Source organism: Stigmatopora argus, chromosome 7 (genome assembly GCF_051989625.1).
Source record: "Stigmatopora argus isolate UIUO_Sarg chromosome 7, RoL_Sarg_1.0, whole genome shotgun sequence".
NCBI lineage: Eukaryota > Metazoa > Chordata > Actinopteri > Syngnathiformes > Syngnathidae > Stigmatopora > Stigmatopora argus.
Genome location: NC_135393.1, coordinates 13,729,464 through 13,753,314, shown reverse-complemented (window position 1 = coordinate 13,753,314; position 23,851 = coordinate 13,729,464). Strand labels below are relative to the sequence as shown.

Genomic DNA, 23,851 nt, shown 5'->3' with positions numbered 1-23,851 from the left:
TACCATCATGATCTTAGCTAAGTGCCTAAAAAAGCATATGGAATCTGCCTGGTAATTAATTACCAGGCAGATTCCATATGTTGGACTAGATTAATCCACTGCATTTAGTAATGCTGTTTAACCACCAAGATGTGAATTGACTCGCTACCAGTCTCTCCCGCTTAAAATGGATTGGACATCTGTTGCTGTCAATGGCACTAAAGTTCAAATTCGTTTGAACAAATAACTATGGTTGGTCCACAGGTATTAGACTTTAAAATACTTACCTATGTTGCAAAAATTAAGAATCAATGGAGAGAATTATATTAGGTAATTATTTGTAAAGAGATTCCTATGCATGTGAGAGTAACCTGTTTTTTCTAACTTAATTTTCTCTATATAAAAATAATTTACATAAAGCAGTGTTAGTTGTAAAAGAGTTTTGTAATATGGTCTGGGAGGGATGTAAACAAGAATTTTCAGCTGGGAAAAAAATACCACCAGAATTGCTCATTTTGTAGGTTGAAAACTAAAATAAAGAAACCAAATGAAGCAAGTTGAATGGATTTTTTTTGTTTGTTATCAAGCTACCCAAATCACAAAAGATTTTAAGGCAATCTTATTAGCCCCAGGGGTCCCAGTCAATCAGGATTTTGTTGCTCTTACACCAAAAAAGGAACCAATTACTTTACATTAACACATTCAGTGAGTTAAGGAATCAATTCCTTTGCCTTTTTAAACATTACATGGTAGTGTGACATGAATGTGAAATTTGAAGTCCAAAAAACTGCAACATGACATAATATAGCATCCAATTTAGATGTTTATTACTGTTGCAGAATTTGCCAAACACCAAGACAAGCTAGGTAGATTCATGTATTGCAATAATAAACTCTTTTTTTGTTTTACAGAAATTATTTAAAGCTTTAAAACAAAAAAACAATGTGTGCGGATGGGGGAAGGTCAACTTTGTACCTGCTGATCTGAGCCATTATGTACAAATCTTTGATTTGTCAGCGCTGCGGCTTGTCACCGTGGTTACAAGGCTGCCTTTGGAGTGTGTTACATCCTTTGTCACTCACAGTGGTGGCAACCGTAGCCATAGAAATTGACTATGGGCCATAATGCAAGACGGTAACAGATAAGCATGCTTTCAAGCGTTGAGTATACTGGACAGAATATTTATCTAAGGCAAGTGTATGTACACAATATGAAAGCCCAGCATAGTGCCAAGCAACTCTTCCTTTGTAACCTTGAATTTTGTGCATTCTATAGTCACATCTCTTTCCCATTTTGATCGTCTGCATTTGAAAAGGAAAACAACAAAAATAAACCCACAAACCGCAACATACAGGTACTTTAAAAACTATCTTTGTACAATTAAATCATGCACAATGGCTTTCATATTTACTTTTTACAAGATACAAGGGCAACGACATTTAAAGATGACATTTCCAGTCTTATTTAAACAATCACAATTTACATCCTGAGTGTTATAAAGAAGAAAAGGGCACACGGAATCAGATGCACGCATGGTGACCATCAACAAAATGTACAGTATAATAAAATTCGACATTTTTGTATATTTTATGTAGTTACTTATTCTTTCAAAAAAATAATTTAATGGTGAAAACCATCATCTTCACTTGCTGTGGCCTTTTTTTCCTTTTCCTAGTGACAAGGATTATGGGTAAATAATGATCCTTCTCTCACCCACTTTACTTTTTTTATGTAAACCGACCACACGGGTTAATTAATATCTATTCTTTTAAAGACAATAAATTTGCTATTCCACACTTTGTCATGGCAAAATAGACTCAATGTTCCTTAAAATATAGTAAATAGATGCTTCTTTCCATAATTTTGTCATTCATCAGTGTAAAGGGGGAAAAATAATTATATCCCTTAAATTAAGGTGCTAGAGATTTTGGTCTGTCAAGAAGAGAATTGCAGGCCAAATTAATTTGGTGGCAGAGATCGCATGCCTTATTCTTGGACTATTTAATACTTTGCTTCATCAATGCATTATAATTTTGGATACTTTAAATGTCACAATAAAATTTAAAATAAAGCTAGAAAACAAAGTCGTTTGAGCCTACACGTGATTTGTTTCATTCCATCACAGCCTGTTAAGAGCTCAACCAGATTTCCTCAGAGCCCAATCAAAGTGTCGTATCCTGGTGGATCGATTGGAGTGATCCCAAAAGCTGGTGGTAAGGGCTTCCAGGTGTCGCCACTGTCTCAAAGACAGACTGGAAGGCCCTGCGGTCCAGCTCTTCATCAATTTGGTGCCGGTAGAAGTCCATGGCCACCAAGCAAAACAGGTTGACATCTACCACTTCACTGGAACCCATTCTACTGATGACGTGAGGAAGTCTGGGTAGGGAAGGCGTTAAGGATAACGGCTTCATTATGCTGCAATGACATCTTCCATTTTGAACTTAAAGAGATTAAAGCAACACCCATACAAACACTTAGCTTGCTAAACATCTGGGAAAATGTGTAGTCTTCCGAGCCCGACAAAAAAAAAATCTGTAATTAATCCCCCCAAAACCATCCTTCTAACAAAGAAGTTTGTGTTTAGCTGGATATTTTAGAAAATGTCATCAAAGCTTGTCATTAACGTTATTCAAATGCCAACATTATAAATATTAACATATTTATTAGATATTAATATGACTGCATAAAAAATACTCATGACTGACGCAAAATATTGCCAAAAGTATGTGCTCCCTTTGCCTTCTTTTTTGTGTACCGTCAGTCTGCTCGTTTCTTTTCATGTTTCATCATTACTTTGTATTACCCATTATGTCCTCAATTTCTACTGTTACAATTTGCAAAGACTATTATTTAAATCAGGATACAAGGCTGAGATCCACTGCGAAGTGGAAGCAGAGACAAAGAAGCAGGAGAGACTCCACATAGCCATAGCCACCGGTGTTCTCTGCGTAAAGTTTGACAAGGACAGTAGCACCCAGTCTCGCACCATCGATGACTGGCCTGTTGCGTGGAGTGTCTGGAAAACCTGGAAGAATATGGCCAAAGTATATTTAAACAGAATTCAAAGAAATGTTGTCTATTCTTCTTCTGACTTGGTGCAAATACATTTGTGTTTGGTGTTCCTTCCACCAACCTTGTATACAACAGTGGCCATAAATTGCGGATAGGGTTGCTGGTTGGATAGGAATTCTCCAATGACCTTGTTCATCACATCTTGAGGTGGAAAGAAATCATCTAGGAATTGTGGCAGAATCCTCGAGACTACCCGGGCTTCACTGGGCAAACCTTTTCGGATCCTACAAATGTGAAAATTCAAACAAAAGAAGGAAGGCCAACAGCTAAATGAACAGATTATCAAAAAACTGAAACAAGAGTTAAGAGTCCCAACAGCGCTCTAAACACACAATTGTCTCTGACATCCCATTCAACCTTTATAAGATTATCTGTTGTAAAATGTGCTTGTTTGTAACAGCATGTCTACCTGTCAAAGAGCACGGAGACCCTCTCCATGGCAACGATGATCGACTCACTGTCTGGGGCCTGAAGATCTGAGTGTGTGGGGTGACCTGTGGGGCTGGCTTTCTCCTTCCCTGAGGAGAAACCAACATGACCCGCCGTGACCCCCACCGCCTCCGCTACAGTAGAGCCAGAGTCAACCTGACCCCTAACCCTTGTGACTCCTGAACCGGACGGAAGCACCGCTGAGAGGAGGACAGGGAAGGTAGCACCAGTTAAATCAAGACGGGAAAGATTAAAGTAAGGACATGGAATTTGAAATGTCAATTTGGTCCATATCAAAAACACAAAATGGTGAGATTCTGGCAGATGACTTCAATTTGTATTCAAAGGCTGCAAGGCAATACTGCTTTGAGGATTGTGAGACAGAAAGTCTTACATTTGCTGATAACTTTGGAATCAGGTTAGATCAGTCCAAACTCTCTGGTGAGCTCAATTAGTGTTAGCATGTTATCACCAAGTTAGAAAGCATTCCAAGGATAACATTGCAAGTGCTAATAGTTAGTAGAGGGCAAAGGGTTAGAGGTGGGCTACAACAAAAACAACCTTTTTTTTCTGGACACAGAACATGCAGCAAGCAAAATGTGGTTAAGGTTATACTAATTGGCTGGAGGTAACCTGATTGTCAAGCAACACAAATGGGAGAAAAACAGGTGGAACAAGAAAGGCTGAAGAAAAACAGTTGGAAACAAGTAGCGCTGAAGTCACACAAAAACTTGTATGCATGTAATATATAAATACATCTACATGTGGGAATCAGCAGGTTCAAAGTAGAAACTCGCAAACAAAAAACAAATGTAGTCATAGGGCCAACTTTTTTTTTTAAATCAAAATTGAGACTGAGGGTAGGGTAGCAAACATGCAAACTTCACACAGGAATGTTAGAACCCACTGGGGATTGTGTCCTATGAATCATGAATACAAATAATTACAGGTGTGCTTACCAGTATACATGCAGGTGAGCATGAGCCCCAGGGCGGCCATAGCTCGGTGAGGTGAAGGCATATTCACTCTGTCGACGCTCAGTTTGACCAATGCTTCTCCATCCACACGAGACAGTTGCTCAGAGAGCAAGAGACGTTCCAGACCCCGTAGCACACAATGATAGATTACAGAGGGGGTGGAGTCCTCGCTGGCTGACACCATCACACCACACACCTGAACATAAAATTGCAGGAAAGATGGATTTAAAAGGGTATATAAATAAAGGTTAGAGTTCAACATTAGACATAGTAAAGCTTTGCTGAACTAAATTGGCGACCCAAATCTGTTGGGAATGCTGGGAAAAGAAACCATTAATTGCCCCTGCATGCAAGTCGTTAGGGTAATTACTGGCATCAATTACGTAAAAGTAAGAGTCACAATTCAAATCCCATGTTATCATTTCTTTACCTGAATAACAGCAGCCATGAACTCAGATCCGACATCAAGAGGGTAGTTTTCCATCATGTAAAAAGCCACAGCACACATGACGAGGACATGCTGCTGGTTATGGAGGTTCACACAACTGTATGGAGAGGTAGCGCAATTATGAGCAAAAGCCTGCACCACTCGTGTTCTCCAATTCATGCATTAACATGGATCATGAGTGCAACACTAACTGAGCAATGGCCCTCAAGTTGGACAGCAGGTACTCTGAGATGGTTGGGATCAGCTGCTTTGCCGTGTCGTCTAAAAGGTCACACTCCAGGACATACAGCACCCCATGAAGAGCACCCATCCGACTGGGTAGGTGTGTGCTACGCAGGGTTGTTTCTAATAAGCGACACACTGGTTCTGCAATCACTTTGTCCTGAAAGATTGTCATTCTTCTTTGAAATGAACTTTCCCACCTCAGTGATTAAAATGACTTTAAACCGATACACTCACCATGCCCAACACAGCAGCCGCCTTGCAGATAGCAGGCACCAAGTACTGATTAAGGATCTCATCCTCCGGTGGATGAAGCTTCTGCAGTTCCATCAGGGTTGCGAACATCATGTCAAATTGGTTTCTCTCTGTGAATAAGTCTGACACTGCCAGCAGCTGCCAAAAACAATAAGATAGTAGTTCAAAAGGATTCTCAATGTGTAGTACGATCATCATCAGGGGTATAAAAAAAAGTATTCCTTGAGGTGGTACGTGAAATGTTTTAAATTCACGGGTCTAGTAAGATAGGATCGATAGAAAATTGGATTCCTATAATCTCAGTGTGCGCGGCATGGCTCACCGAACGGACCACTTCACTGACAAGTATGGTTGGAGTCTTCCGGTTACTTGAAGAGCTTGGAATAAGCCACTGGCTGTAGAGCTCCAGGAGAAACTGGGAACATGAATGAATATCCACACCTGCACGATGTTTTCTAAAAAGCGTAAAAGGTAAAAGTTTTCAGTGTAAAGAGACAGGAGGGGGGTTTGGGCCCATCTGAAATTATTCAAAATACCTAGAGTTAATTGGTGATAAAGGTGGGGAGGTGGGTGCTGGTGTATCTGCTTCATCTTCTTCATCCTCACCCCATTCTTCCTCACGCAACGGGGTGATGTTATTTCCTAACCACACTGAATGGATGGACACCTAAAGAGATCATCAACAGAAAATCTGAATTCAAATATTCCAAAACATCTCAAGCTAAGTAGATGAAATTGAAAAGGCTTTTACCTGTCCTAATTTATAATCCATGTTTCCCATTTCACGCTCTGTGTTGATCTGAAGTAGCAACTTTTCATGACTTATCAACATCCCTGCTGAAAGAGAACAGTGAATCATGTTTTATGTAGTAATAAAAAAAAAAGCAATGTGCCTGTCTACCTGCTGAGGCCGCAGACAGAGAAGGCACAGGGTCCCAGGCGTGGTACGGGTGGTGCGTATGAATGTTGTCTCTCTTGGAAACAAGAGCCTGTATTTCTCTCTCAACCTCACCACGAATGACTGCCAATTTTCTTCCAAATCTGTGACAAATTCAAATCATTAGACTCAAGAGCAATCAATTAACCAGTCAATAAAATGTGCAAATGTACCGTGTCTCCAAGGCCTTGAGGCTCTTATTACGAGGCTGCTGCTCCAGGCAGCTGACAGCTGGGTTGCCAGCAGTGGGGAGCATCATTGCACCCAGGACCAGGCTGGTAATGGCCTGTACTGCCAATACATTCAACTGGGTACGCTCCAAATCTTCCTGTATAGCCAAAAAGGTTTAGAACACATGATTAGCTGTTTTTTTAGCTAATTTTACATAAAATACTAACAGCTAAATAGAAATGTTCCCAAAAAGTTTTTTTTTGCACTTTCAATGTAATTTTTCCCCCAATAATTTCACCAATACCAATCCTACACCTACATGTTTAGACTTAAAAGGTGCAAAAAATAAATAAAAATTGCAATCGGTAACCACAAAACATTTTTGTATGAATGTATTTCCAATACTGTTCCAAAGGCTTTTATGTAATTTTATAAGGAACTCATGGTGGGCATTGACACTAATTAATGTCCAAGCCTTTTGGACTAGGTGGTTGCAGCCATTATACTACAACTGAATTTAAATGTATATTGCTGTTAATGAGTGAATAAGCATTTATACCTCTTGCTGAGTGTCCTCCTCCTGGTCCATTGTGATTGGTTGGGTGACCAGCACACCCAGCAATGTGGCCCAGGTCTCCTCAAATTGAGTCCTACTACTCCATCCTGAGACAGTCACCAAATCATTTTTAAAACAAGACATGAAGCAAAATGTGATAATAAAAATCCAAATTGTGAGGTTTTATATACCAAGTATATTTATGCGGTACAAGAACTCTCGAAAGACATCCTTTTCCTGCAGAAAATCCATAGGGATCTCAGGCAGTGTTGTACCAAACTCCCCTGCAGGGTGCGGGGACCAGCCGAGTTTCCAAACCTAAAGAGTTTTGACAAAAATGAGGATGTATTGTATAGTTATACAAACCATAAACAGATGCATGAAACACTGACCAGTGGAGGAACCCGTGTGAAACTGTTGACCAGTGGTAAACGGGCAATACTGATTACAATGTTGCGTAAGGTTGGCGTCAGAAAAGCAGGGATTGCACTGTTTTGATGATGACCTAAAGAAAGAATGTTCTGTAGGCCTTCCACTAGTTCTGCCATGATCTTACATGCTTTCCATTCACATTCATCTGCAAGCAAAAAAAAAAGAATATATATTTACATTTTCCCACACATTTTCCAAACAAATAAATCCTTACATTTGGCCTCTACGGAATCAACTTCATCTCCTTCAGCATCTCTAGCTCTTTTTTTCTCCTTCTCTGGGAGCAGAAGCTGGTCCCCGGGGCTAACAGCGACTTAAATGGAAAAGCAAGCATTAAAAAAAACGGCAATAAATCAAAAACAATGTAAAAAGAAAAATACCATGGTTCTCCTTACCAGCAATTATAATAAGATGTAAACAGTAGATGAGGGAGCAGGATTTTGTGGTGTAGTCTGCAGTGGACAGTTTGTTCCAAATGCAAGTTTGCTGCAGGGCCAGGCACAAACAAGCCAGAGCCCACTGCAGGTCCACACTCAGGGGAAGTTGATCCTGAAGCAGACGCCAGACTATCATCTGGGCAACACAGAGAAAATCAGTACTAACCCATGAAATGTAGGAAGAAATTGATGTAATGTTTATTTGTGTATTACCTCAGTGGCAGTGCATGCAAATGTAGTTATGAGGTCTTCTTTGTCAGAGGAAATACGCAATGAGGAAGGTAGTTGGTTTACACACAGAAGGTACTGAGAGAGAGCTCTACAGAGGGCTAAAACCCTGGGGTAGAAAGTTGGCTCATCTGAAAGCATGGCAATACGTATAAACAAATTTTGCGAAAAACAAACTTTTAGAAGACTGTCATGTTTGATAGATTGTCCACCGTCATTCATTGCTCTTACCATACACATCAGCGAGTTGGGTCCAGTAAGATCTTGGCTCGGAAGTTGGCAAAAAGGACCTGTGTGGGGCAGGAAGTGACTGTGTGACCCCAGCAAGTTGCTCTAAGGTCACCTGCAACGCCGTTTCCAAGAGGAGTGGCCCCTGGCCCCGTGTTAGCCGTTGGACACCCATGCTCATGCATGGGTACAGCAAACTCAGATTGAATGTCTGTCATTTCAGAGGTGTATTGGCAAGAATGAATAATCATGGACAAAAGGAATGCATGTTTGACACTTACTTCACATCTAATAATGCTCAAAAGATCAGGGGCAGGCAGCTTGGTAAGGAGTTCAGTTGTCTCCAACAGAGACACATCTCCACGAAGACAACACTGAGACTTCACAAGGGTCACATACCATTCCTAAAAAAAGATAAATATTGTAAACCTTAAGCATTAAAGTTTTCTTTGTAAGAATAAAAAAGGCACATTCATCATATGCACCTTATCTGCATTGACCAGCTCGGGGGCAGGGGCTGGATCCCCATCAAGGGGGTGTGCTGTCACAGGAGGGGCTGGGCTACTAGTTTCAGCAACAGTGGCTCGAAACCTGTCCAGCAGGGAGTAAAACCTCTGATGCCTGTGATGGAGACAGAAATACGGCATTATGAAATTGTGTTATCTTTTTTCCCCCCACTAATCCCCATCCCCCCTTACTGAACCACAAAGCCATATTACCTTTGAGCCAGGTTACTGATCTGAAGATATTCCTGGATTCTGTCCAGTTCTTCCACAGGGAGCTGGGCAATGCTGTTCTGGAGGGTAGATAAGTCAAATAATTTAAAACTGAGATGTAAATCTACAAATATACATATTTGATTCTCTCTTTTTTAAGTTGTATAACCTGCAACGTTTCAGCTAGCAGCATCTCTACCCTGCGACACGCCAGCGTGTCCACCATACGGGCCAAAACCCGAAAGGGTGTGTTGAGCAGTTTATCCACATACAGCATCAGTAGGGAACCAGACTGACTCAGATGGATACCTTCTAAACATTGCAGCGTCTTTTTCAACATGGTAGGCTGCACAGAAAGATTGAAGAGAACACACACTATTTAATGACCCCATATTTTTAACACGATGATAACTGTTAGGCAGCCTGGATGCATATAGAAAAAGAGTACTCACATTGGTCAGGTTATCGCAGCGAGATTGAATAGCTTGGATGAAGAGACCGCTGGCAGCTGAATTTCGGTGCACAGCACTGATAAAATCCTGCACAGGTGGCTCATGGGAGAGGCTGATGAGATCACTGACATGGTTAACTATCAGCCAGGTTAGATGCTCTGAGTCATGGAGATTCTGACACTGCAAAAACACAATTATAAATCTATTAATTCAGGGGCAAATATTTGGGTGTGGAACTAGTGCATGTGAAATTAAACAGTTGTAATCTAACAGGCTTACCACATAATCACAAAAGAGGATGAGGGCACCCCTGCGGACAATCTCTCTGTTGATCATGGCGAATAGAGAGGCAGAATTCTCATCGCCTTCTCCTGAAGTCTGAGGGCTGAGCAGTTTTGTGCATGATCGGCTTTGTCTCCTGAAAGGAAGTCGGTGTGATAGCGATGGGAGTGAAAATTCATGTCACTTTCAAAATAACATGCAAAATCTGACGATAAATTTGTCTCCTTCCCTGATAGCCTACATACTGCATTTTTTTTGCCAAAAACAGGGTATCGTTTGATGTGATACCTTGGTGTTTGGTGGACCTCAGCCCACCATGAGTAGTTTGTGTAGTTGATGAGAAGGAGGACTTGGCACCAAAGCAGCACCAGAGAGGGGTGGGTGGTGATCAGGCCCTGCACCATGCTGTTCAGGGTCTCTAAATGGTAGTAAAGGCTAGCCTCCGAGTCATTCTGGTCACCTTTTAGAAGGAGACTGGCGGCAGCTGTGATCCTGCGAAACATTCCTGGATCGAAAAGCATTGTGAATGCTAAAAAGGTGCTCCTCATTGTCATAACATTTGCATTTAATAAAGGCTTCTACCGCTTTTGAAGATGTGTATCAAACACATGAGCAGGGTACCCAGCTGCTGGCAATAAAAAGTGTGTTGCTGTTCCGTAATATCCACTTTGATGCGTTTAGAGGAAATTTCATCTAGCAGGACTCCAACCATTTGGAGCAGGAACCTAAAAGTGGAGACAAAACCAAATTGAAATCAGAATGATGAATATGCGCTGCAAATGTACATGTAAATTGTCACACTAACCTGGCAAAGGTTTCCTCAGGTAGGACTTTTAGTGAATCACCGTTATTTTCTTGGTTAACAATTATATCTAAAGGAGAGGCTGAATTTGGAGAAGGACTCTGTTGATAGAGGCGGCGGATTGTGTTGCAGCAAAGTAAATGTGGGGAGAGGGAGAGCTCGTGGATTCGCGATAACACAATATCCTCAGTTGATTGAGAGACAAGTACCCTGAGCACTGCCAGAATACCAGATACCCACAGTTGGACTGTAGTCACTGATGTCTGAAAGAATGGAACAGGGATAAAAGTGAACCATTGCCAAGAAATGGTCAGATTGTAATTTCTCACCATGGTATGCGGGACGACAAACATGCTCTTTAGCAGCATATCCACAGGCCTAAGAGAGGAAGGTGCTACACTTTCAAAAAGAGTGTTCAGAACACCTAACGCCTCAGGAGAATCCAAATGCATCTGTTGAAAGATACCAAACAATCATGAAAATGACAAAAAAATGAATTTAAGTATTTTTGTATGATGACTAGGACAGGTGACAGTCTCTAATCCTTTAAATTACCAAGTTTTACCTGCTGCTTGGCAATCATGGGGAGTATCACATCTGCAATCTGTCGTGACAACCTCTTCCACTTGTCTTCATTTTCTTTGTGACACTGCTGCAGAACAAGGATGAACATCTCCAAAACCTATGTTACAAATGAAGATAATCGTAAAAGGGACCAAATCTGGATAACTGGAGATTACAGGATGGTGACTTATTGCAACCTGCGCACCTGGTGGTACTGAACAAGTCTGAGAAGCATGGACACCACCACTTCTTTCTGCGTATCCAACTCTTTGCCTGCGTCGGCCTTATTAGAGCCTCTCAAGACAAAGAGGTCATGAACTATTGGTTGCAAGGCAGGGATAGCTTCAAAGAAAACAGAAAATCATGTTTCAAAATAACTGGTCCATTTTTCCCCCCATTGTGTACTTTTAACATGTGGAAACTATTACCATGCGTGACAGCTTTTCTACCACTGGCCATTATGCCATCACACAGCTGGATGATTTTGGGGATACCGATTATCTGCTTGGAGTGATAGCGTTCATAGGAAAGCAGCACCAGGAAGAAAAATATGTTGGGAATGACAGCCTCTGAATCTCTAGAAGAAACATAATTGTAATGCATTGAATTAGCATTAACCCTCAATAGGGTGGTCATTTGACTCAATGGCTGACATTGATGGCGTTAAACTTGAAGGGTTGGAAGTGAATGATCACTGATATGTCTGTTTTTATTCATTTTATTGATAACTTTATTAATAAAGGTGTTTTTTTTAAATAACCACACAAACTTACCGAAACTGCCCCACTTCAATATATTCAAACTGCTTCAGGACAAACCCTATGAAGACCTACGAAAGAAAAAAAATGGATGTTGAGAGAGAATAATCCAAGAAAAATAATGCAGATCATGGTGTTCATTTGATCAACCTGATCAGAATCCAGTAGGCAATAGTTGACTCTGAGCTGCACAAGTTGGGCCAAAAGATCCAAAACCTGTCTCTGCAGGGCCACAGATGTGCTAGTTGTGTACTGCTTCAAAGCTTTAATCACAAGTGGTTCAAAGAGACGGATGTGGTTGTGGATGGCATTCTGGGGGGGACAATTAAAGAAATAGAAAATCATTTGTTTGTGTTTTAAGGAAACTATTTAAAGGCTTATTTTTTAAATTAATTACCTAAAGCAAAATGAAAAAGAAAATTACCTTGTCACTTCTGTGGCGTGTAGCATTCGCAATGTTAGATCTAAGCTGGTTTGTTGCCTTCTGCATTACATCAAACCACCTGGTAGACAAAGAATCAACAGAAACATGATGCATTCTTGCATTGTATAGATTTTTCTACAATGAAAAAATGATTGTATTTCCCTGCCACTGGTCTATATGCCAAAACCCACCCAGAGGTGTCCTGCTCTTGCTCAGCCTGCACCATGTTACGGAGGCTGGCATCTGCCAAAGCCTGTGTGAAGTGGGTGTATGGTGCCATGAAGCAGTAGTGGTACAGGCCTGGCCTCAGGCTGGACGATCCAAGACGAAGCACTTTGCCCTGGGCACGGCTGGGTCCACTCAGGACACCATCATACTGGGATGCCAAGTTGGTTCCAAACAGTGTTTTTAACAACTGAAGGATAACAGATTACATATAGAGGGACTTGATGAGAGGAGACTTTTATACACCATTTTAGAAGTAACCTGTGTAAACTAGGGGTACACAATCACAATTTTCTCCCCGAAAACGATCTGGATTTTTGCTGGTAGCAATTTTTTTTTAATTTTATAAACAACAACTCCATAGTGCTAAAAATAAACTGGGAAGTTTACCTTCCTCGTCTAGCAATGATGGGAAAATTTCTTGTTGCAACATGTTCAGATATTCTTCAGCATTAGGTTTCACAATAACATAATGAAATAGGTGTTAGAACCATATATAAAATGAATGTAATAGGTCTCCTATAAATGGAGACATATGGGACACATTGAAGGATGTGTGGAACCATCGCACAGAGAAGCCAACATCTTTCCGGGCTCTGTCGGCAGGATCCAACTTACTCTGTGTGGAGTCTGTGGTAGCAACACACTGCTTAATGGTGCGACCGTATGAAGACTTCCACACACACACACACACAATCCAAACCAATGAGCATATAACCTTACCTACACCAAGTACTGACCTGTTGAACACAAACTGTAGCCATAGTAGGTTCCCGGGAGAAGCAAGACTTCAGATAGCCCAAAATTTCTTCTACAGACTATACAGAGGAGAAAGTGTAAAATGTATTCCGGACATCTTAAAATGCACAAATGATGACAAATAAAAACACCTTGCTGATGTCATGAAGTGTGGCCAACTCAAGCAGTTGAGACAGAACATCCAAGGCAGCACGGAGAAAACCACCAAACTTCTCGTGGCTAGTGTGAAGGTCCAACGTTACCTATGAGAAACATTGCAAATTATACTAACATTTCTGATATTTGGACAAGGAAATTAAAATGACATGTACCTTGTAGTTTGCATGAGTTGCTTTGAGGACATCGTAAAGCTTGAGGTAGGGTGGCAGGTGGTAGAAACTACCAAGAGTGTTAGACTTGCTTACTACTGTTCCACTTGTGCTGTCAGACGCTCTGCCTGTCACCACCCACCCAAAAAAATACACACCGCTTAAATGTTTATAGAGCATAAAAGGCGACAGGGACTGTCTGTCCTTTGGTCGCGTGTCATGTACCTGCATTAATCTCATTGCTTTTCTTTGGGCTCAAAGGTACAGCGATAGGATCTGTAACATCCTTCTCTTTGCCCTTCCTGCGTATGGGACTGAGCGAGGGTGTGTTGGTCAGGGAGGGCAGTGTGGCCTTTTAGGAAGAGGTAGAATATAGCAATTTAATCACATGAAAAGAAGGTATCCATACAGACAAAATCACTACCTTAACTGCTGGTCCTGGGGGAGTGTCATCCAGCACATGGGCACAGATGTTGAGAACCCTTAGGAGGTGAGAAAAAAGGTGGTCCACCATTGTCACCAGGGAGCGCTCTGACATTGCTACCCAGGGTTCTTCCATCTTATTTGGGCCTCCACTAGGATGAGAGCTAGCATTGCCACCATCTTCCTCTCCAGCCCAGGGGTTGCGCATGCATTTTGGAGCCACCGCTTAAATCAAAGAAGTGATTTATACATGATTTAATTCAATGGCCCTCCGACTTCAAATTAATTAAATTAACTCTATGAAGTATCAATTACATTAGCTTGAATGAAAATAAAATTGGTCGCCCTCCTAGTGCAAATTAATTCAGTTATTACTAAACTACCAATTTAAATTACATTATCTCAAATAAAAATACAACTGCAATGGGCGCATGAAAATGAATATGCATTTTTAAAGGCAAGTTCTATTATAGAGTTGTTGTGATTCATGTGCATTTTTTTTACCAGCCAACAGGTTTCCAGCTAGCAACAATGCATCCTGGTGTGCAGAAAGGTCTAGTGGAAACCAGGCAGATGACAGCAAGGAAAGTACCATGTTGGACATTCCCACTGTGAGGGTCCTTCGCTCCACGTCAGGTGCTGAAGTGTTTGAGTTTGGGGTGACACTGGGCTGGGACAGACTAAGTGTGACAAAAAAAATATATAGGTATAATCACAGCATTTGTGTAGACATGGACCTGTTTATGACTTTGACGGTACATCAAGAATTTTAAAAGGTCATGGTATAAACTTCCTTTTGCTAGTTTTATATGCCTCGATATGTGCTCACAAACCTTGAAGCCCTGCCCCGGCTGCGGTTGAGATTGGAACGAGAAGAAACTGCACCAGTGGAGTTAATATAGCCACAGTGCCAGCCTGTGCTCCATGTGCACACAGGAAATTTTGAAGCCAGGAGACATAGTGCCTCACAGCAGCCAAACTAAGAAAATGAACAAGTGCAGGAAAAAAACATGTTTCACGTTGCTCAAATATTTTATGTAACTGCACACAAAAGCTTACAGTAAGAGCCCTCGAGGTTGAGGAGGTGAATGCATGGGAGATAGCAGCAACAACGCGAGACAAGTTGTTTTCCAATGTGACGTCAGCCGCCATGTTGGAGAGGTTAAAACCACGATAAGTCCTGTCAATCACAATACAAAATAGATGGATTTTGTAACACCTCACATTCAAATGAACACATATTAATGCACTGGACTTTTCTTTAAAAATAATAATAATAAACATCCCAAGGGACAGAGATGGTTTGCTGTGGCAGTGTGGTTACCTTGTGATAGTGCTGACTGTGAATTGAGAGGGGGGTTGTGCCTCATGCATCAACAGCTGCAGGTAAACAGAACTCTGGTCTCTGGCAATGGCGACAACAGGGTCTGTTTGGCCCTGGTCACAGTCGTAAAACAATCTAGATACAAGCCTATGGGAAATGGAATTAAACCTATTAACTTAATACTTAGTCCAGCAACAAGGATTGAGAAATATGTCAATAGAAAGTAAGCTTTATTTATTAGTAAGTAGCAGCAGTAAATTAAACACCAAAGCATATTTGAATATCTAACAACATTTTATGAAAATAACGATATTAATGAGCCAGTAATAGAAGTTAAAGTATACCTGCTGACGGCAGAAGCGGCTACATGACGGACTCTGGGGTCATCATCCCCCAACAGACGAATTACTACATTATTTAGAACACGCTCCTGCAGTCGAAGACGCTAAAACAAAGAAAAAAAAATACACATTGGAGGACCAATCACAATCTAAAAAATTTGAAAAACCTTACCTTTGCATAGGACAAGTTCAGCAAAAAATATACATACATGCATATATATATAGCATATGACTTTACCCCGGTGTAGTGATGGTCGCCCTTGTGCAGAGTCTGAGTCTTTCTCTCAAGAAAATTCACTAACCTAAGAGATGATTGGGGAGGGAAATCCTTTTTATGTTTCTCTTCACTATTAAAGCAAATCTAGAACTTCTTTTAGTCCAAAACACTTGCCGGAAATCCATCTCAGCAAGGGTTTCCAACAATTCTGTACGAACAAGCCAGTAGGATGAGTCTGTCAGGGCCAGCAGGTCTATCACCAATTGGAGGCCCAGCTCACTAAGTGTACTGCTGCACATGGTCACGATACAGTGCTGAAATACACAAGTTGCACTTAGTGTATACAAAAAGGTATACTGCTAACCAGATGGACCACACAGTAACAGAAACATACCCTGACTGCAACACAAGCCATTTTGCAGGTTACTGAAGATTCATCTTTTAGAGTTTTTCTTAGTAAAGGCACCAAGTCAACCAGGGACAAAGGGTTTCCTGCAAAGGAATAGCTCGATAGATTTGACAAATGTAAACTGTTTTATCATTAACATTTCAGGATGAAACTTTTTCAAACTGACCTGTTGCACTCTGCACACTGGCCAGCCAAGTGTGTATGTTGTAACGGGTTTTTGTGAGTGCAGCTTGAATAATGGTTGCAGAGAGGATGGCTGTGGCACCTCTAATTTGTGGGTCTCCATGGCTGATTAAGTCAAGCATGTCACTGACATACTGGTGCTCTGAAAAGACAAAGTAGCAAGGTCAAAGGCTGAATTTGATTAACTACTTGTAGCCTAATGAGCTTTGTTATCAGGATTAGCACTGTGCACTGCAGATAGGTGTGCTAAACAAGGATCTGTATTTATTCTTTTCAAAAAGTAAATTTTCCACTACAGAGTGGAGCACTTGACTATACGAAATTTAAGAAAAAAATAGGAGGCATTGAATAAAATTCTGGCAGAGATTATAATACCTACAAATAAAAAATGTATACACACATTTTTTTTAAAAATGTACTACCTTCTGCTGGGATGCCGTCCAGCGGCTCCAGGTAGAGAGAATTAAAGAAGGCTTCAGGAAGAAGTGCCCCAGCAGCACCAATGCAACTGACCGCCAGAGCCTTTACACTAACTCGTACCTCCTTATCAGGGATCAAACCTGGTGATACAAAAAGCAAAACACTATCTCTCATCAATATGCACAATAAAATTGACACTGAATTGAAATGAAAACCTACATACAGTAATACAATAGATAACTAACAAAAATAATGTACACATTTAAACTACACGAATTTTGCCCTGCGATTGGCTGGTAACCAATTCAGAGTGCCCCCCGTGTGCTGCCCATAGTTAGGTGGGATGGGCTTCAGCACCCCCCACGGCCTCTGTGAGGATAACCAGTACGTAAAATGAATGGATGTCAGGCATTATGGAAAACATGTATTACTGTGTAGGTGAATTTAAAAATAATTTAAAAACCTTTTTTAAATAATTTACACTCACCATTCTTTCGTCCCGTCAACAGGAAGGACGCAGCAAGAAGCCTGACACAGTGCACTAGTGGCTCCGACCCCTGGTCTGTATAATGTCCAATTGGACCATTTATACTTGATGGCTGATTAAGCATAAAGTAATGCATTTAAAATTAGACCTCTTTTTTACATTAAATTATGTTGTACAGAGATGAATGATATCCAGCAACCTTGCTATCAGGTTCCGTTTCAGAGGGTTCCTCCTTTGGTATGAAGCGATCCACGCTGCTGTCAGAACTCTGCCGATTGTGACCTCGTACATCGAAGAGATGCGGTTTGCTTAGTGCTGCCCCAAAAAAAACCCATATTGACAACAGTTCTGGCATCGTTTCAAAGACATGCATACTTCTTGTACATTCATAAACGAATACCCAGTGCGGATGGCAGAAATGGGGGTTCATCTTGGGAGGAAGGTGCCGCTCCTTCATCTTCCTCATCCTGCAGCGTTCCAATCTGCATTCCAGAGTACTGACTCTCACTGCCATCTAGCACCTAGTAGTAAGACAGATGAAACTTTAGCAGTTCAGTACATTATAATGAATTGCATTCACTCCAAGTTTATTCTGACCAACAGCAGTATATACTACAGAACCCATCAAGATTATGCATTCATTCAGACTGACCAACTCTGCAACATCCGAAGGGGTGACAGCTGAATCTGGCCCTTCGGTGGTCGTCTGCGACGAGTCGCTGGGAGGAGGCGAGCAATCGTTAGCGCTCAGAAGTGACTCGCCGTCATTTAACGGCCCGCCTTCAGCTGTGGTGTGCTCGGGTGTTGTGTAGTCGGCCGTCTCTGGGGTAGCGTTGGCCCCGCCGCTTGAGCTCTGACTCAGCATCTCCTCATTTTCCGTAGGGGTATCGGGAGTATTTGAGGGGGATGTCCCTCCGCCTGCACCACCTTGTTCAGAGGAGGTACTCAAGTCTACAGAGTCACCGGGCTGCAAGGTATGTTGGGAGGAACGTGGCTGTTCAGTGATGATGTCCACCTGTCCTTCTGAGGAGCCATCAGCTCCAACAACAGCTGCTGGAGACAATTACACATACAATATTGGATGCGAGGAATTGGTCACATTTTGTAACGGTGGCAGTCTGCAACGGATAAGAAAACAAGAGCAAGTTTCTGGTTTAAAGTTACAGTATCATCTCACCTGCGAAAGCACCCGTGGTGACCTCTGTCTTTTCAGGATCATCTTCCAAACCATCTTCCTCCCCTGACAGCATTTTTCCTGTAATAAGCAGAGATCCACCAACAAATCATTTAGTATTAAATCAGCATTAAGGGAATGTGGGAATTAATTATTAAATATACATTCATCTTGTTAGATCATAGGAAGATTTTAGCAACTGTCACAAAAAATAATAATAATAATAATCGGACATAGGCCATGTCGTCATTACCACAACTTGTCATCACACGCAGAAACTGCGTGTGACGAAATTGATGGTGCTTCTCCATAAGCTACGTTTAATCGTGGTATTACAAAATATTACAGGAACCGGTCATTAAATATCTAAATGAATATTGATACTAAACTGAGGCAAAAACATTCTATTGGCCAAACAGGAGAAAAAAAGTGGTGCCCTTTCTAGTTTTTTCCCCCAGAAAAAAAAAGATTTAAAAAATGAAATGAGCACCTCTGATATCCTGCATAGCAATTACTTTGGTGGGAAAAAAACAACGGTTAATTACTAAAGTACATGGCCTAATGTATTCCACTGCTCTTCTTACAAATGTTCCATTTTGCAGGTGATGCCATTTGAAATGTCAGAGCAATTTCGAACAAACTGATTATTTTCATAGAGGGAGAAGAAACACTGGTGTAAAAACCACTGTATCTTGACTCTCCCATCTGCCTAGCGACCAAGCCTCACTGCACCTTTTTCATTTATTTACAAGACCACTCAGGGCATTCAGGCATAGCAAGGGAAAATTGATTGTGGCTCTAATTTGCTAAATCCCCAAGAAACTAAATCGTTCTTGTGGAATATTACATTGCTAGATTTGTTCTTTTTTTGGGACAAAAACAACAATAATAAAAAAACCAAAATTTCTTCTTTTAAAAATTTGCAATAAACAAAAATAAATTAAAAAAAACATTTATAAAATGGATTTATCGCCCAGGAATAGTTAGAAGGTATAGGGAAGCAGGACAAAAAGGACAGCAGTCACCTCTCTGTTTCCGAAGAAGCAGTGGACTGCAGGAAGACCCTCCTCCTGCAATCAACAGGAAACAGGAGGCACAAACACAAGGTGAAGAGGGAAAAAGCAAAAGAAGGTCCTAAGAGGTTAAGAAGTAGTAAGCATTTAAACAACAAATGAGAAGGAAATAAGAGGAAAAGGCTAACAATTACCAATGAAGAACAATTGTAAGTATGGTTAGTCATTAACAAATGAATCAAAAACAAGTGAAAAGGTTCTGGAACTTGGGGTGGGTGGGTGTAGTAAGCGCAGTCCTGATCAATAAGAACTAAACTGTTGTATTTACCAATGAACTCCAGAATACTGCCAGAGCGTGCACGACCGTCAGAATCTTGACGAAACACGGTGGCATGTGGAATGGATCCCACAGTAATGAGCATGTGCAAAAGGTCTGGAGGAGGAGTCCTTAACATTTGTTGCAGCAGCTCCAATGATGCCGTCACCACGTTGTGGTCCCAGTGCTGTGTGTAGTGTAAAGTCAGCTCATAAACCTGTACACACAGAAACATTTATATGACAAACGCCATTTTTCCTTTACACATTTTGACCCACAGTGTCTGTATGACCTTGCACTTCTTGTTTTCATGACTTAAGATAGTCTTATCAAACAAGAGCATCATCTTTACAAAGTAGAAATTTGTGAATGCAGACTACATCAAGTGTACATTTTTTCTCAAACAAATCAAATTAAATGGGGGAAAAATAACTACAGCATACAAACATTTACCTGTAGCAGCTGTTCAGGTGTTGGCTGCACATCAGTCTCTTTTTTGATGACTCCAAAGCTTCCTTTGAGGCTTGTGGTGTTAACCTGCTGCTGCAGCAGAGGCATCAGATAGCGCAGGGTCAAAAGCACCCCGAGGATGAGATGGCTGAGATGATCCTCATCAACCGGAACCAAGAGACCTGAAAGGAACCAAGAGAACTGCCAAACTGCTCCCGAAACACTGTTGACTTTGCAGATGAATGCATATTATGTTTGCCCATCCTACCTAGCAGCACATTAAGGAGCCATGTGTAAAAGTAACTGGTGCGCCTTGAGTGTTGACACACACTAACAGCACAGCTGGCAGCTGTCCTTCTGATGGTGGGGGAGCTGGATTTCAGGTTGGCAACAAATGACTTCAACAGGACCTGAAACAGACTCTTTTATTAGCTATATGATTTTAGCAAGTGAAGAATACAGTAATCCCTCGATTATCGCGTCTTCACTTAATGCAAAGTCACTATACTTCACAATTTTTCCCGCTATTATTATTTTTTTTTTTTAAGTTCATAAAAATGTGAAAATCCACGCTGAAACTCGTGAGCGGAAGCCACTTTTGCTACTACGACTTAGCACTGAAGAAACAAAAAATTATAATAGGGGAAACCCTTTTCTGCTCTACCTTAACTGCGATATTCAAGGGATTACTGTATAGATTATAAAAAAAGTATGGTCATTCCAAGAGAAAAAGGAAACTAAGTCGCATGGAACACAAAGAGAATTCACAAAACACCAAAAACAGGGCTAAACATTACTACAAAGTAAACCATCAGCCTCATCAGAACACCTTGATCTCGCCATCATTGGCAAAGTGTCCCAAGGCTGCCATGATTTTCGGCATGGACAAAGCCAGTGTCTCCTGTACAGTCTCCTCCTGCCGCTTGGTGATTCTGGTGAGGCACGGCAAAAGGTTGACCAAATACGGCCTGTATTTCAGGGGGAAAAAAACGAGATAAATGACAGTATCCATTAGATGGGGAATTTTCTTTCAAAGAAAAGAAAAGCATTTTAGTTTAACAAATGTTTAGAATAATTTATCATTGATCATTATTTCATTCCTATCATATCTAATGTTTTACCTGCATTTCTGAGGTCTGATGAGGTGAGCGAGCTCAGCAAACCTCCAAAAAGCTGCTCTTAAACTCCGAGAGGACCCATTCTGCATTAGGACAATTCCGCCCAATCATTATGATCATCACCTCAACAGTCAAATAACTTACAACATTCCAAAAAAGCTAATGTTTACGCATCGAAAATGGGTCAAATCACATTCATCAATTAAAATAGCATTTTAAAAAAAATTGCCTTTTTAATTTCTTTATATAGCTCCAGCTGCAGTCGGGGAAGATTGGAGTCCATCAGTGCCTAAGGATGTGCAACAGATTTATGTTAGTTGACTGAACATTTGGCTAACTACAGGGTAAAAGTCAAGTTATTTTAGGGGTGCTTATAAATATTACAAAATGATGTAGCATCAAGAAAACATTGAATTGAGGCTCACAAAAAAATATTTAAATTTAATGTATCACACTAGATATAATCTGTATTCATTTTATCATTGATGTTACTAAAACTATAATAAAAAGGAGGGGGAAAAGTGGCCATTTTCTCTCACTTTGATTATTTTGTTCAGGCACTCATCAGCAACCATGCGGACATCCGATTCACTGTCATCACTACAGAGAAGAAACATTTCCATGGCGATTCCCAACAATTTCTGGAATTCTGGAGATGTTCTACTCCAAGAAGGAAAAAAAAAGCACAGATAACCTTACTATACACAGATGTAACTGGCAGCATTTAATATTAAGTATTCACACATGATGAAAAGGAATGGTTTAAAGTTTTAGAACATAGTGTACCTGAGAGACTGTGCCACTATATTTTCACATATTGTCAAGCAGTGTGTGACTCTGTCTTTTTTCGTCGTGGCCTGATCTTTTTTCCTGTTACAATAGGAGAATGATGAAAATGAAGAAAGAATGGCATGTCAAGGTTTTTCACTGTAATTCACTGTAAAAGGATCTTTTGGATTTCTATTGAGGGGAAAAAAAACAGTAAACCAAGACACAATTTTTTCATTACACAATATTCTGTAGTTATCTCCATTCTCTAAATAATCATTATTAACAGCTTCACCCGCCTGTACCAAAAGTAATTTTCACAAGACATCGTTCATTTGTTAATAACGATCATTTTATTCGCCCCCCATAAAACAGGTCTGCAGAAATTGTACTGTCGGGGAAATCAGAATCTGTAATTGCGGAAGACGTTATAATGAGTTATTGTCAAAATGCATGGGTGCATAACAGGGTAAATCTAACAATTGCAACAACAAAGAATGTCAGGGATGAGTCTAATTAGATCTTTTTTTAATTTGCATGGCGCATTCACGAGCAAAGCTATACGTCTACCTGTCTAGCTGGGTTGTTAGCTTGGTGAGCTATCAAGGTTGGATTTGTAAAAGAAATGTAAAAACCCACTTACTGTCTCTGGACAAGCTCCTCGGCGGTCGGTGGTCCCTGCTGCTGCTGGAATGACTTAAGGGACTCAAAGGCCTTCATTAACTTCTCCATCGTGGCCATTTTTTGGAAGAAATCCGGCCCGTATTGCTAATATTTACTATTGGGAGCTAGCTAGCGATCAAGTTAGCACACGGAGAGCAAGCGGTGCGTAGTGCAGCAGCGTGGTGCCAACGCAGCTGGCTACAACAACCGCACGGCTCCCCGATTTCAACCTGCAGGCTGCGATGGTTATTATCTCGTCACAATAGTGTACCTTAGACGGAAGATTATTAATTGATGATCCATACTTGGTGCAGTTAAGTGTACCCGGAGTAATCAGACCAGGAAGTGTTCAACGTGACAGCTGGCTAACGATAGGACGAAGCAGGGTTCAAGGACCAATGAAATTGCAATTGTGTCGCCATTAACCAATCATAAATAACCCGTGTTTGCGTCCCCCTTCCTTTTGTTGTTATCCTGCAGTCACGGGACAATTACGCTTTGCCTGAAAAGTTGCTTGCACGATATTATTTCAAAATATACTGTAATTTGAAGTCGATCTATTATACAAAATATGCTCTGAAGCAATTCTGACTTGAAGTTCATAAATTTTCTGGGAGTCTGTGCTCATTTCTATATCTTTGCAATAAATTGATTTCAGTCTTTAACAAAGACATTAAATACATTTTTCCTTTCTTAGTTTGTATTTGTGATTCGCTACCATTCGACTACACAACATTTTCTCTTATGATTAAGTGTTAAGATGATATATTGTTGAAATACTTTTAAAAAAATAATTGCATTAATTGAATGGAGCAACAATTTTTAGTTAATTCATCACACATCATTTTTATGTATTTTTTAATGATAAACAATCACAGCTTTGA

At 40.7% G+C, this 23,851-nt stretch overlaps 1 protein-coding gene and 1 non-coding gene across 8 annotated transcripts; both read right to left on the bottom strand.

The window, feature by feature from the left end:
- Window positions 1-784: 784 nt before the first annotated feature.
- htt (huntingtin) lies at window positions 785-23,319 on the bottom strand. Of its 7 annotated transcripts, none has more exons than XM_077604981.1 (67): window positions 22,948-23,319; window positions 22,323-22,406; window positions 22,076-22,196; window positions 21,766-21,825; window positions 21,540-21,619; window positions 21,248-21,386; window positions 20,687-20,828; window positions 20,422-20,600; window positions 19,981-20,185; window positions 19,665-19,709; window positions 18,643-18,720; window positions 18,118-18,518; window positions 17,866-17,986; window positions 17,665-17,780; window positions 17,466-17,577; window positions 16,981-17,118; window positions 16,542-16,700; window positions 16,361-16,458; window positions 16,141-16,280; window positions 15,988-16,051; window positions 15,753-15,853; window positions 15,409-15,555; window positions 15,144-15,264; window positions 14,918-15,063; window positions 14,589-14,764; window positions 14,086-14,309; window positions 13,887-14,013; window positions 13,665-13,789; window positions 13,485-13,595; window positions 13,335-13,412; window positions 12,561-12,784; window positions 12,370-12,448; window positions 12,096-12,257; window positions 11,961-12,016; window positions 11,616-11,764; window positions 11,393-11,529; window positions 11,189-11,305; window positions 10,953-11,075; window positions 10,627-10,886; window positions 10,404-10,546; window positions 10,110-10,326; window positions 9,819-9,957; window positions 9,540-9,719; window positions 9,257-9,433; window positions 9,091-9,167; window positions 8,857-8,992; window positions 8,653-8,775; window positions 8,375-8,582; window positions 8,129-8,274; window positions 7,874-8,051; window positions 7,693-7,791; window positions 7,439-7,623; window positions 7,238-7,364; window positions 7,050-7,153; window positions 6,493-6,647; window positions 6,284-6,423; window positions 6,134-6,219; window positions 5,919-6,049; window positions 5,705-5,837; window positions 5,365-5,520; window positions 5,097-5,287; window positions 4,888-5,002; window positions 4,440-4,653; window positions 3,461-3,680; window positions 3,113-3,275; window positions 2,844-3,004; window positions 785-2,355 (listed from the first exon to the last, which is right to left on the bottom strand). In XM_077604981.1, exons 1-67 carry the CDS (start codon window positions 23,043-23,045, stop codon window positions 2,142-2,144), a joined length of 9,561 nt encoding a protein of 3,186 aa, XP_077461107.1. In that variant the 5' UTR covers window positions 23,046-23,319; the 3' UTR covers window positions 785-2,141. The 7 variants fall into 7 exon arrangements, with proteins under 7 accessions (XP_077461107.1, XP_077461108.1, XP_077461110.1 ...); XM_077604982.1 differs by having other exon boundaries at window positions 6,134-6,216; XM_077604984.1 differs by having other exon boundaries at window positions 6,134-6,216; window positions 18,118-18,515.
- On the bottom strand, window positions 13,146-13,274 carry LOC144078148 (small Cajal body-specific RNA 14). The gene has a single exon (XR_013301190.1).
- Window positions 23,320-23,851: the final 532 nt, after the last annotated feature.

Excerpts from the sequence above, each read along its gene's own strand:
- htt (XM_077604981.1), bottom strand. The coding sequence starts at position 23,045 with ATGGCCACGATGGAGAAGTTAATGAAGGCCTTTGAGTCCCTTAAGTCA. Across the intron at positions 18,721-19,664 it reads GCTTCTTCGGAAACAGAGAG|GAAAAATGCTGTCAGGGGAG; the intron begins GTGACTGCTGTC and ends TGCTTATTACAG. Across the intron at positions 14,765-14,917 it reads AGCCGGGGCAGGGCTTCAAG|TCTGTCCCAGCCCAGTGTCA; the intron begins GTTTGTGAGCAC and ends TGTCACACTTAG.